Raw genomic sequence first — 13,683 nt, 5'->3', positions numbered from 1 at the left:
AATGTGAATCTGACAATGAATCTCCCTGTGGAAATGATAATTGGGAAGCTGTGCATGAAGCCTTGAAAGAATCGTCAGAAGTGATAAACATTAATTCTAAGGCTTTGCCGATAGAGGACGTTTCTATTACATGCACTGATAAAGCTATTGAGGAAACGAGTAGCCCGCAAAAGACATTTTGTTCAGAAGCAACACAGACACCTAACAATGATATGAACGTTGAGGAAAGTGTGAAACCGATGTCACCTCAAGTAATATCAGCTAAAGACGTTCCCGTGATTCTAAATGAAAATGAACCAGATCAAAGTGTAAGTAATGTCGTTATTGAAGTTATTGAACTGGAACCTAGTGTAGACTCGAAGGCAACCAACCAAAGCATAAGCTCTATTCATGACGATTCTGCAACAGTAAATGTTTCGGTTGTTAGCGAACAAACTTTAAATGACGACAATGAAGAATCAACTCCAAAGGGCAAAGAAAAGAAATCTAAATCTAAAAGCAGGAAATCACAGGATGAAAATGCAAAAAGTGACAAAAAGAAAAAGTCAAAAAGTGGAACAAGCTCATCAGCTTCTACGTCGTCTTCAAATGAATCTGGCCATTCAAAAATGAGTTCAACGTTGAACAAACTTTTGAGTCCTTTTAAAAGAAATAAGAGTAAGGAATATGACTTGGTGCATGGTCATAAGCAAGCAGCTGAGGAAATACCTCAGAGTCCAACTGATAAAGGTACAGAACCAGTTCAAGACAATCCAAGAACATCAACACCACGATCCGAGGCATCGTTCTCAGAAAGCAGCTCACATAATACAACATCCCAACTGGAGAAAAGCATTGATGAAAGTTCGGTTACAGAATCCTCTTTCCACTCCACTTCAACAGTTTCAACAAAAAGCAAAACATCCAATGCCGACAGCTCTGATCATTCATTCACTTCAAAAGATAGTCAAGCGAATACAAGCCAGCATACTTCATCATCAAACGAATCGACACCAAAAGCCAGCAGAATTTCATCTATTGATACTTCACTGAATCTCACCCAAGACATCACTCGTTCAATTGATCTTTCTAAGGATGTTAGCAACATAAGTGAAAAGGATTCTCATTCCGACTCCACGATACACGACTCGTCAACTGAAAAGAAACCCAAGAAAAGTAAGCATTCAGACGGCCATGCCAAGAAAGTTAAAAAGAAGAAAAAAGAAAGAGACACATCGGTGTCTTCAAAAACATCAACCACATTACCAACAGATCTTGATACTTCTGTGGCGTCCGATGCACATTCACAAAATAAAAAGCATAAAGCAAAAGAGAGGCGGGATGAGAAACATATAAAGAAACACAAACATGACAAAGCCAGCAAAGACAGAGAGAAAGATCCGGATAAACAAAAGGAGAAAAAAGAAAAAAAAAAGAGAAGTAGCGATGAAAAACAAGATTTCGATACAACAAAGGAATCAGCAAATAATTCAAGTCGACCTAGTAGTAAAGCGTTAGAGCCAAGGCATGAAAAAGAAGTAAAAAGAGGAAAAGGTGAATCCAAAGTAAAGGATATAAGTAAAAAACGCGATGAAAAAGATAAGAAAAAATCAAAGAAAGACAAAGGAAGTGAAAAATCAAAAGACCGCAAGCATAGAAGCGAAACCAAAGACTCATCTCGACGCCCTGAAAAAGAAGACAGCAAGTTGAAAAATAGAGAACCCCTTGACACATCTACGCCTAGTATATCAAGACGACACAGCAGTTCGTCGTCGTCATCTAACACATCCCTTAACTCGGCCGAGGTTTCGATAACAGCGTCCGAAATAAAGAGGAAATACTCAGACGAAGAACGAGAAAGAAAATATTCTCTGCAGGAGGAACTCCCAAAGACCTCTGTAGAAGTAAAGCAACAAGAAACCATACCGAGTCCGATGATAGTTGAAGAAACTATGCAAGTGACCAATGCCCAAGTTTCACACGTAGCTATAGAACCCGAAATAATTCAGAAAGAAAGTGTTAGTAAAGAGTATACCACACCCGTTGCACCACCGCGAACACCAAAGTCTAAAAAGCAGTCGAAGGTTAGAAAAATGTTCCCATCCCTGGGTTCTTCAAAAGAAAAAGATAAAACCACTGAGAAGATTAAGTTAGAGGAACGTCAAAGCAATACAAGTGAATTTGATGGAACTTACCATCGAGAGGATGATGGAGTTTTTGCAGAAGAGTCACCAGATAATAGTGTCAATAAGCCAGTCAAACCCAAAAGAAGTCCCTCCAAACGAATAGATGTTCCTTATATTGATGATATTGAACTCACAGAGGAAAATGTTCACGGCGCAACAACTGAGTCTCAACATTTTGTCGTGGTGGCCATTGATTTCGGCACAACTCACAGTGGTTACGCTTTCAGGTAATTCATCATCATCATCAGCATCATCATCATCATCATCATCATCATCATCATCATCATCATCATCATCATCATCACCATCATCGTCATCGTCATCTTCATCATCATCATCATCACCATCATCGTCATCATCATCATCATTATCATTATCATCATCATCATCATTATTATTATTATCATCATCATCATCATCATCATCATCATCATCATCACCACCACCATCACCATTATCATCACAACTGTTCAAAAGTTGTTTATCTGTGTCTAGTTAAAAAAGAAGCATAAGTGTGATTCAATAACATGTCAAAATATAGACTTTTTTTACCTTCACCTGATGAAGTTTGTGGCGTCACTGGTTAGTTGATACCTAGAATCTTGATGTAACAGAATCAAGCGATTCCGAGAATGGTCAGCGACCAAATGATAGCAAACTTTCCCTTTGGCTAAGAGATTTAAACATAATATATTACAATATTATATACCCCAATCGACTCTTTTCGACTATAACAAAAAGTAGTGAATATATGGTGACGAGGGGGAGAAGACCAAAAGGATTAGGCCACCTCCGTGCTGTCGGCATCTCGAAATTTCCTTGAGCAAGACACTTAGCCCCTATTGCTTACTATATGGCACTTCAGTGCATCTGACGCCTGTATGTCTCGCATGTCTTTTCTCGAAATAAAACTAAAAATATTTTTCCCAGAGGATAAATAAATGGAAGTCCATTGGGTTTTTGTTTTTGTTTTTTGTTTTTGTTTTTGTTTTTGTTTTTGTTTTTGTTGTTGTTGTTATTGTTATTATCATTTATATCATTTTAAAGAATACTAGGACAAGAAGAGCACTTGGTGAGTAATTTATAGCTATTGTAGGGAACAAAAATTGCGTTCCATAATATATGCCCTTCTTGAGTAATTAATGAACCACATTAGACATGGTAAAAGAATAGAAATGAGCAATATATATATTTTTGGATTAACACTTGTCATGGTGTGTATTCGAATCTCCATTCCAGTTTCACTAGGCACCCAAACAGCATCTATATGATGAGAGTGTGGGCCGGAGAAGAGCCAGGAGTGACCAACCACAAAACCTTGACCTCTCTGTTGCTTGATCCGGAAGGCAACTTCCACAGCTTTGGGTACAGTGCACGCAGCAACTACCTCAATCTTGTTCCGTTGGAAGCTCGACATTGGCTTTACTTTAGTACATTCAAGATGGAGCTCCATAACAATACGGTATTATCATTGTCACCGTTGTTTTATCTTAAATAAAAATGAAAGTATGGGAAGTGACTTAAAAGCTTTGCATAGGAATACTGATCTTATTTATAATTTTTGAATAATATATATTCATCTACACTCGTATCTTATTTCAAGCTTTTACAATCCTTATACTCTCAATTGTACTTTTATTTATATCTTTAGACCAGGTCAACTGGATCCAACTTTCTATTTTATACAGTAGAAAATCTCTCCTAGTGCGTCGCAATTTCTGTACAAGCGCGCTTACGTTTCTTGAGCTCTCTTTCTTATTATATTATTCTCAATAAAAAATGAAAATATTGCAATGTTTTTTTCCGCATGATCTAAATAAATCCAAATACATCAATTGATAGAAAGTGTGAGTGTCATAAAACGACCATAGTTCTAATTGTTCCAATGTAACCTGAGCAATTTTGAAGCACCTAACTAGCCTACCAAAGGAGTTTATCGTTCATTAGAATATTCTAACTATTCCGAGCAGCACCATTAGATGCCGTCACATGGGCATTCCAGGAGGGAATACAGAATAACCCATCAAACCTATGCCTGATGTCAGCATATTGCCGAAGTGAGCGAAATGGTGGTAAAGTCATGGAGCGGGGCTCGAAGCCGGTACTTTTCGGGTCACAGTGCAATATCTTAACCACTCGGTGTCTTTGCGCCTCACCTTATGATTGGCTAATTTTATCTCAACTTGTCCTTTTTTATTTGCTTTCATCGTTTTTTGACAGGAACTGAATCGTGACACATTGTTAGTGGCTGCAAACGGGGTTCGATTCCCAGCTCTTCGAGTTTTCGCCTATTCTCTTCAATTCTTCAAAGAGCACGCCTTGCAACAACTCAGCGATCAGTCTGGAACGGAGATTTTGAACGAGGACATCCGATGGGTCATCACAGTACCAGCCATTTGGAAAGCACCAGCCAAACAGTTTATGAGACAAGCTGCGTATGATGTGAGTTGATTTATGTAATATATTAATTTTTTATCCAAGTTCTCTCTCTCTCTCTCTCTCTCTCTCTCTCTCTCTCTCTCTTTCTTTCTTTCTTTCTTTCTTTCTTTCTCTCTCTCTCTCTCTCTCTCTCTTTCTCTCTCTCTCGCTCTGTGTGTGTGTTTGTGTGTTTGTGTACGTGTGTCTTTTCTCTATCTATCTATATATCTATCTATCTATCTATCTGTCTGTCTGTCTATATATCTCCTTAATTAATCTTTAATCAATTTAACCGTGGGATTATGTCCGCTAAAACTTCATTATACGCCAATTCAACAGACTTTTTTTCAATTCTGAATGCATTATCATTGTTGTTGCTGTTGTTTATAAAATATAAACCCTCTTTCAAAATATGGAAATAAGTAATCTGGCAAAGACGTTAGCTAAGAAAATATGGTTTGCCTGTTCGTGACACTATCACGGGAAACTCTAATTTGACCCGTCAGGATTGCAACCATATAATAAAGCAAAGACAAACTATATAGAGGAACACTCAAACAGGTAAGAATCGAAAGTTTCAAAGTTTCAAAGTTTATTCAATCTTAGGCTTTCGCCAATAAATCATCAATTTGATGACAACATACATGAAAGTGGGGAAAAAATGGTCAATGCAATGGAACCAAAAAATAAACTGATATACCACACAAAAATACAACAATCGTAATACCATCAATACTTACAATAATAATAATAATAATAAGAAGAAGAAGAAGAAGAAGAAGAAGAAGAAGAAGAAGAAGAAGAAGAAGAAGAAGAAGAAGAAAAGAAGAAGAAGAAGAAGAAGAAGAAGAAGAAGAAGAAGAAGAAGAAGAAGAAGAAGAAGAAGAAGAAGAAGAAGAAGAAGAAGAAGAAGAAGAAAAAGAAGAAGAAGAAGAAGAAGAAGAAGAAGAAGAAGAAGAAGAAGAAGAAGAAGAAGAAGAAGAAGAAGAAGAGAACACATCAACTTATTGTTCAGAATTTCGAGATGTGTACATGCGCACAACTCATTATCAACTCAGGTAAGCAATCTTTTTGGCATTTTCTTTATAATATGGGCATTGACAAATTTGTTTAAACAGGTTTATCCGGTTGCTCATGTATGAAATACAATAAGATTAAATTTGTGTTTGAATGGGGAAGCTATTCAATGCTGAAAATTCTAAAACATGTTTAATCCCATCCAATTTTTTATATAGATAGTATGTGCTTGGCTAAGAAGCTAACAACATTGCCATCCGTGAGTATAACGGGCCAGCACACAAATCTATGTGTAACCTTGAACGTTTATTGTCTGGTTAATACAGTTAAGTGAGAATTACTCATAGACGCAGATGGCAAAAAAGCAATAACAAAGATCTGAGTGACGTCATCTTCATTCTATCTATACAGGCAGGTCTGGCTGGGTCAAACTACCCAGGACAACTTATTATTGCACTCGAACCGGAAGCAGCATCCATTTACTGTCGGCGCTTGCGCATGTACCAACTTGTCCCCGATCAGCCAATCAAAAAGCCCCTCTTGCCTCCATCACGTGCCTCACTCGATGTGGCCAATCAGGAACCTGCTGTCACAGAACTCTTTGTTGGTAATTGATTGAATAGAAATGTGTTGGTTGATTAATAGGGAAGAAAAGTGCGATCTCAAAAAACGGGTTCCTATTTCATTGGAAGTGTAAAACCACTCATCCTGAGGACTGTATACATACCTTGGGTAATTCAATTTCTGGTGCTAGAGTGGTGATATCTTATTTTCTCGTCTAAATATATGCTGGCCGTCTATAAAGACAATCCATCCTCCCTCTTTTACGTCCCGTAATCCTAATAATCTATCTATACATCCTACGGCTGAAATAGTTATGCCACCTTTATGTAACCGATTCATTCTCAATACTCCGAAGGACTGGTTACATACGCTAACCTAAGGATTTAGGAACTAAAAGAGTAAAGGCTTTGACGTCACGACTTTTCTTCCCAATTATTGTATGAAATCTTTATCCTTGCGTTTTGAACGTTGACCTTGATCATATGTGACCCATCGTCTCAAAACGGTATTTTGTCGGAACGAACCAGATGCTTAAAAGCCGAATTAAATGTTAAAACTGGTCAAAATATAAATTGTTGGCATTAGCACCCTGAAATATGGTATCCATTCTCCTCAATAAAACATACAAACTCAACACAAGTGTGATATTTCTGGCTATAAATTCAATTTTCAACATCTTAACCAACCCGACTTTATACCGTTTTGAGGCAGAGGGTCACATATTTGCAGCGAGTAATAAGAAAGTTGCTCTGTTTTTGTTTTTGTTTATTATTTATTTTCTAAGGAAAGAAAAAAATATAGAAAAGATGTACGTTAACAGATTTAATTTTATTCACTAGATAATTTGATGTTTACTTGCTCATTATATTAAATGTATTCATCTTTTTGCGTGTCATTAACCTTTCGCTGGTTAAGGAAGAGAATACGGGAGATACAGTTGTAGGTAGATATATAGATAGATTGATGTATACATGGAAAGATAGATAGATAGATAGATTGATTGATAGGCAGATAGATAGATAGATAGATAGATAGATAGATAGATAGATAGATAGATAGATAGATAGATAGATAGATAGATAGATAGATAGACAGACAGATAGATAGATAGATAGATAGATAGATAGATAGATAGATAGATAGATTGATTGATAGGCAGATAGATAGATAGATAGATAGATAGATAGATAGATAGATAGATAGATAGATAGATAGATAGATAGATAGATAGATAGATAGATAGATAGATAGACAGATAGATAGATAGATAGATAGATAGATAGATAGATAGATAGATGGGGGCGGCAAAGCATATGAATGATATAATGACTATTTCACATAGAAGTCAAGTAGAGGGATGTAAGATTGAATTTTCTATGACTTTGGAGTTAAAATCCTTTGACTGTGGCGTTCGAGCTTACTCTAATCTGATAAGATAATATTTTTTCCCGATTATTTATATTATTATCATAACCACAGACTTTAACCGTTTTCACCAAGAGAACAATCATTGCGATGCGACTCGCACTTCATTGACCGCTCTCTTGGTGAAAAAGGCCAAGAATCCCCGTGGTTTTATTCGGATAAATAATTGAAAAAAAAACACCTTATTTTATAAGCTATAGTAAAATGGATTCCAGCCAATAAAGAGTTAAATCTTAGTACCACTAATACAATCATACCAAAATATTACCTTAGAAAAGAACAGACTGTGTATACTGGAGTTAAGCAAGTTTTTCCAAACTTATAAGGGTTAAGATCAGAACTTTCCTTTATAATTTCATTATCATTAAAATATCGTTTTACCTTTATTTTCTCTTCTTTTCCTTTTTTATTTTTTTTTTTACTATTATTTTGTTGGTTTTTTTAAATATATTTCTTTCTTTTTTTTTTGTTTCGGTTTTAACTAATTTGATTTATTTCACCTTTTTTTTTATACGACAATTATCAACAATATTTTGTTTCAGGTTTAAACTTACAGCTTACTTTCCATCAAATGTCTGAAACACAACCCCTCCCTCTTAAAGATTTAGTAAAGATGTACTTTCATAACACTCATCACATATGCATACTAACATTGCAGACAAATCCCCTCCGCCAGAGATTGAAACGAAACCCGATGAAATGCTAGAATCGCAGCTACAAGGTTTAATAACGCTTTTACCCTTTCACCTCAATGCAGATTTAGCACAAATGCATGCGGTACACAAGTAAAAATAATAAATAAAGGTGCCCAAATGAGTCAATAAAATAGAGATAAAGATAAAGGGAGTAAATCTGACTCATGAATGAACAACACAAAACAAACGACGTTTCTGCCCTTGGCCTTTTTCAAGTAAACACAGAATACATATATTTATATTAGATTGTCACAATAATATAGGTGAAAATTTGTAAATGTGTGTGTGTGTGTGTGTGTGTGTGTGTGTGTGTTTGAGAGGGATGGAGAGAGGGGGAGGAAGAAAGAGCGAGATACATTGCAAGAGAGAGAAATAGAGATACAGAAGAAAGAAAGACAGCAGACAGAGAGAGAGTGAGAGAAATAGAGAATGGGAAATATATAATTATTTGTAAAGAGAAGAAAATATCTAAAGAAAAAAGGAGACAAACAAAAAGATAGACAAAAGGAATAAAATGACTGACAGCCAGAGGGAGGTAGGGAGAAAGAAAGAGAGAGAGAGAGAGAGAGAGAGAGAGAGAGAGAGAGAGAGAGAGAGAGAAATCAAAATCCCCAACTGTCATTCAGCATCCCTAGACCATGGCTCGATCCTGAAGACATTGTGGTAGCCCTGGAGATAATATGCTACCATACATTTTCTTCTTGTAACGCATCTTTTTCCGGTTATTCATTTGTGTCGTTGTCGTACTCAAATTTGTGGTTTTGCATTGCATATAATATAGGTATTTCTGCCAAGCATGAACTGAGTGAAATACGATTAAACAAAGGTCGCATGGTTACTTGTTCCTAATCATATTATCACTAAATTCCATGACATTGTAAGAGTTTTTAAAAAGTAGTTCATTAGAACCATAAGACCCATGGATTCTGAGTCTATGTCAGTTTCTATAGCGTTAAAGTCACAATAACAATTGCTTCGTATCTTTTAGATACAACGCTAGTCTATTGCAAAGTGCTTTCCGTTAGCTCTAACAATCCCAGCAACCCAAGCATTGCTGACTGGATATGGGAAGAGTGTTAGATGACATCTCAACAACATCCGGAATCGATCTCTGTCCCTTTCTTTGCGAATCAAGAGCGCTACTAACTGAGCTATTGGGACTTCAACTGGTTAAACTGAATATTATTACGTCGTTTGGAAGCATGTTGCATGTTGCACCATTGTCTCAGCCTACATAGGAACCTAACTTAAGTTGTTATTCATACCCTAAAAAAGTTATCAATATAATAGAAAATTCTCCTTACAATATTTCTCGTTTCAAGTTTAAGACCTCTATAATGATATTTTAGGGAACTAAAGAACAACCACTTACACGGCATGATTCCGTCCACGTTTTCACCACCCTCCACTGGTACACACTTGTCAACCTATAAAACCCAGAACTTTAGTCTGGAGCTGTACATTATTGTCTTATTATAAAGTAGCAAAATATCACTCAATTATGGTCGTAAAACAATGAAACGATAATCAAATACAGCAATAAATAAGATTCGAGATATGAAAATATGATTGTTTCAAAATCCCACAATCACTTTTCTACAGCACTTTGAAAAAAACAAAAACGCGTATTTACAATGTTGCCAGAAAACTCGCTCTTTAAATATCGATCAATTAAACGGACCCTCACCTTGGCACACACAAAAAACCCTCTCAAACCTGGGACTTCACGAAATTCCAAATTTGAGAATTTTTCAATGATTAGGGTCATTATAATCGATAGATATTTGAAGCGCGAATATTCTGGCCAAAACTATAAAGACGTGACAGCTTTGTGTCAATAGTAACACTCCTCGTCTATTTATTGTCGAACGTACCCTGACATATTTCGCCGTATTTTGATCGATTACGATGACCTCCAACTTGTCAAAATTCTTAAAAATTTGAGACTTCTTCGACTTCTTTGAACTCTCGAGTTTAAGGATTTTGACAAGTCGGTGATCATGTTAATCGATCGACAAAAGTAGTAAAATTAGTTTGGCCAAATTGTAGAAAAGTCGTTTTGTGAGTGTACGACAGAACACTTTAAAAGTGACATTTTCAAAACATTATTATTTACATTTACTATTTACTATTTATTGCCTTACTAACATAATATAGGCGGTATTGGGGATAAGTGGGCAACTATCCTATCATTTTTCAGAACTTATATGATCCGTTTCTTTCTCTTACATTTTTAAAAGTAATTTTCTTTTAGAACAAAATCAAAATGCCAGTGTTTCATTTTTGATCTTAGAACGAAGAAGGATCTTTAACTCTCTCCTTACCGACCATTTTTCAGATTTATTTTTCCGGAACTCCAAACCCATTTAACATAAAAATCTATTTTGTCTTAAACTCGAACTCAAAAGGAACAAGTACACAATTTACATAATTTTGTTCAACAAAACAAGATTTACAACACAATATTAACGTATTCTTTTAACTATAACAAAAATATCTCTTCTTATTTTGTGATGTTACAAATAAATAATTCCTAGATAGAAAAATGCTGGCTGTAACGTACGAATGTGACGATTTTCCTGTGGTTGCTAAGGAGAGAGTTTAATAAAATAGGTCAAAGTAAATGAAGCTTAAAAGATGACGTCAGAGTAACTTTTGGTAAACCTTTTGATAAAAGCCCACTTTTCCTTAAAAACTAACCATATCAATTGTAGTTAATATTTAATACACGATCTAACATAATTCATTGATGGTGATAAACAGTGCACTAAATGTTTTGACTAATAATATAATATGACAACTAACCTTGATCACCAATAAGAATGTTTTATATCACACCAAACTTGTTAAAATTATCCAACATAGGAATAGCCTAACCTTTTTTAGGACTACCACCTTCGTATAGATCAGAAACAGAATGTGTATTATTTCTGTACTTTTGTAATTCAGGGTCCAGATATTTGGTAGTGGATTGTGGAGGAGGCACAGTGGACATTACTGTCCACGAGCTAGACCCTGCTGGATACATCAAAGAGTTACACAGAGCGACAGGTGGACCCTATGGTTCCATAGGTTGGTATATACTTTTTTAAATATGTAATAAAAAACTTGAGCATTTATATAGCGCAATATCAAGCACTTTACCTGGGGTCCCTAGCCAACAGCAACAATTTTCCTGTAGGATGAAGCATGTCGTCTGTTAGGCGATATTACCATTTTTTTCCAACAGAGACCTAATATGGTGAGAGAATGTAAAATATGCTGTGCACAGAGCGGAACTCAATCCCTGTACCTTCCAGTCCAAAGGCGAGTGTCCAACCACTTGACCAAATAGCCGCATAATGTGTAGAATGAAATACAGAAATAATGTTTTGGTAATGGACTAGAAAGCATTGAAATCAAGCTTGGTTTAATTGGTCATTTTTCATATTTATAGTTGAATATCTATATGTTTTTGTAAATTTTAGGTATAACAATAAAACTCAGCATTGGTGCAAATCAGATTTAACATATAGGCAGTGACTATATTTTTTATCTGGCACTGTTTTACACAAACCTTTTCGTATCTTTACCCTAATCCAGTGCCTGCTCCCAATTTTAAATTTTTGATATTTTCTAGGACGCTTTGAGCATGATATGAATATAAAGAATATTCATTGTTTTCGTTGTTTTTGTTTTTTCCCTATCCAACCCAGGCGTCGACCTTGAATTCGAGAAGCTTCTGTGTGGTATATTTGGAGTGGAATTCGTGGAGCATTACAAACGTCGTTATCCGATGGGGTGGGTACATCTCATGACAGACTTTGAGTCCAGGAAACGATCTGCCAGCCCTTACAAGAACTCATCCTTGAACATTTCGCCCCCTTTCACATTCCTTAACGACTTCAAAAAGCACAAGGTCAGTCCTTCCCATAACCCTCTTGAGTAAATGCCTATCAGCCTTACCAGGTGGCCTTCCAAAATGTGAGCATACACCACTATGATTTGACACAGTTAGTGAACATTTTTAAAAACTGGGCATTTATATTAGCGCAATTCAATTTCCGTGAAACGTGCTCAAAGGCTTTACAAGGGGTCCCCAGTCTACTGCAAAACTTGATATGTAGGAAGAGACTTACGCCCAGGAGACGATACTTCATTTTTTTTCCTTTCAAAGACCACGCTGTTAACGGCCAGGTACTCATTTACACCTGAGCACGTTGAGAGAGTGTGAGTAAAGAGCTTTTTTCCGAGGATTCAATGCATGCTCAGAGCAAAACTCGAACCCAGAACCTACCGGTCCGAAAGCGAGTGTCTTATCACGAGACCACAAAACCTCACCGTGAGGGGAGGTGGAGAATACAGTTACATTATGCGACGCAATGCCTTTTTAAAATCGTCTGTGTCATGGAATAGTGGGCGATGCTTAAAATCAAGAGCGCCTACAATAGACACCTTTATTACCACGCCTCTCGGACAGGCGTCATAATATAAAAAGTAGCTGTGATTCGTAAGCATAGCCAACAACACATATTTTACTATCGATGGTATGTGTCTAAGTAAAATACCCACTGTTCTACCGCTTGGTCATTCGAACCAACACGGAAAACTGTGTGTAAATGTAAAGGTTTATAATTTGTCTATTTGTCTATCTACCCATTGATTTATCTTCCAACAGTTTTATTTAGAGTTTGAGCGAGTTTGAGTAAAGAATCTACACTTAACTGGGCAAACTGTGAATTGGTTTAATCGATGGGTACTTATTTGCAGGTCTGGTAACCCAAATTGTTTTGGGTCCATTGTAATAATGGAATTACCCTCAAACGAACGCTGACCACAACAATGTTAAATCAAACCTATTGAGTTTAGCTATTAGACTTAGACCTGCTTAAGAAATAATACATCATCTATAAATGTGAAAGGTTATGATTCTTTTTATTATTATTATTATTATTATTATTATTATTATTATTATTATTATTATTATTATTATTATTATTATTATTATTATTATTATTGTTGTTGTTGTTGTTGTTATTATTATTATTATATGTTTCTCGCAGTGTGACCCAGAGGTAGCCGTGAAGAAGTACGGTGATCCTGGGATTGAATGGTCACCCCAAGGAATGCTAAGGCTCAACCCAGTGGCCATGAGAAGGTTGTTTCTTCCCACTGTGACCAGTATAAAACAAGAAGTAGGCGATGTCATCAACCATCCTAATGCCAGAGGTTTGTATTGTAGAGATATAATACGTAAATATGTATTGGTTTCCCACCCCTCTCTCTCTCTCTCTCTCTCTCTCTCTCTCTCTCTCTCTCTCTCTCTCTTCCTCTCTTTATATTCCCCATCCATTCTACACACCCCTCGATCTCTCTATTCTCACACCATGTTTTTACATTGTTTGATAGATGTGTGATTT

General features: G+C 36.2%; 1 protein-coding gene across 2 annotated transcripts in view; it reads left to right on the top strand.

The window, feature by feature from the left end:
* Nucleotides 1-13,683, top strand: part of LOC144966499 (uncharacterized) — a 32,482-nt gene that overhangs the window by 14,521 nt on the left and 4,278 nt on the right. The window contains exons 3-10 of one of the 2 annotated variants that reach the window (XM_078903107.1): nucleotides 1-2,392; nucleotides 3,405-3,627; nucleotides 4,386-4,607; nucleotides 6,012-6,207; nucleotides 8,248-8,310; nucleotides 11,234-11,356; nucleotides 11,980-12,182; nucleotides 13,327-13,492. The exon at nucleotides 1-2,392 is cut by the window's left edge and continues 2,421 nt beyond it. In XM_078903107.1, coding sequence (XP_078759233.1) covers nucleotides 1-2,392; nucleotides 3,405-3,627; nucleotides 4,386-4,607; nucleotides 6,012-6,207; nucleotides 8,248-8,310; nucleotides 11,234-11,356; nucleotides 11,980-12,182; nucleotides 13,327-13,492 — 3,588 coding nt within the window. The remainder of the gene's footprint in view (nucleotides 2,393-3,404; nucleotides 3,628-4,385; nucleotides 4,608-6,011; nucleotides 6,208-8,247; nucleotides 8,311-11,233; nucleotides 11,357-11,979; nucleotides 12,183-13,326; nucleotides 13,493-13,683) is intronic. The other variant, XM_078903108.1, reaches the window with a different exon arrangement.

The sequence above is a fragment of the Berghia stephanieae genome, chromosome 2 (genome assembly GCF_034508935.2).
Source record: "Berghia stephanieae isolate SIO BIC M18660-M18661 chromosome 2, UCSD_Bste_1.3, whole genome shotgun sequence".
Lineage (NCBI taxonomy): Eukaryota > Metazoa > Mollusca > Gastropoda > Nudibranchia > Aeolidiidae > Berghia > Berghia stephanieae.
The sequence above is the reverse complement of the archived record's forward strand: the minus strand, read 5'-3'. Positions and strand labels throughout refer to the sequence as shown.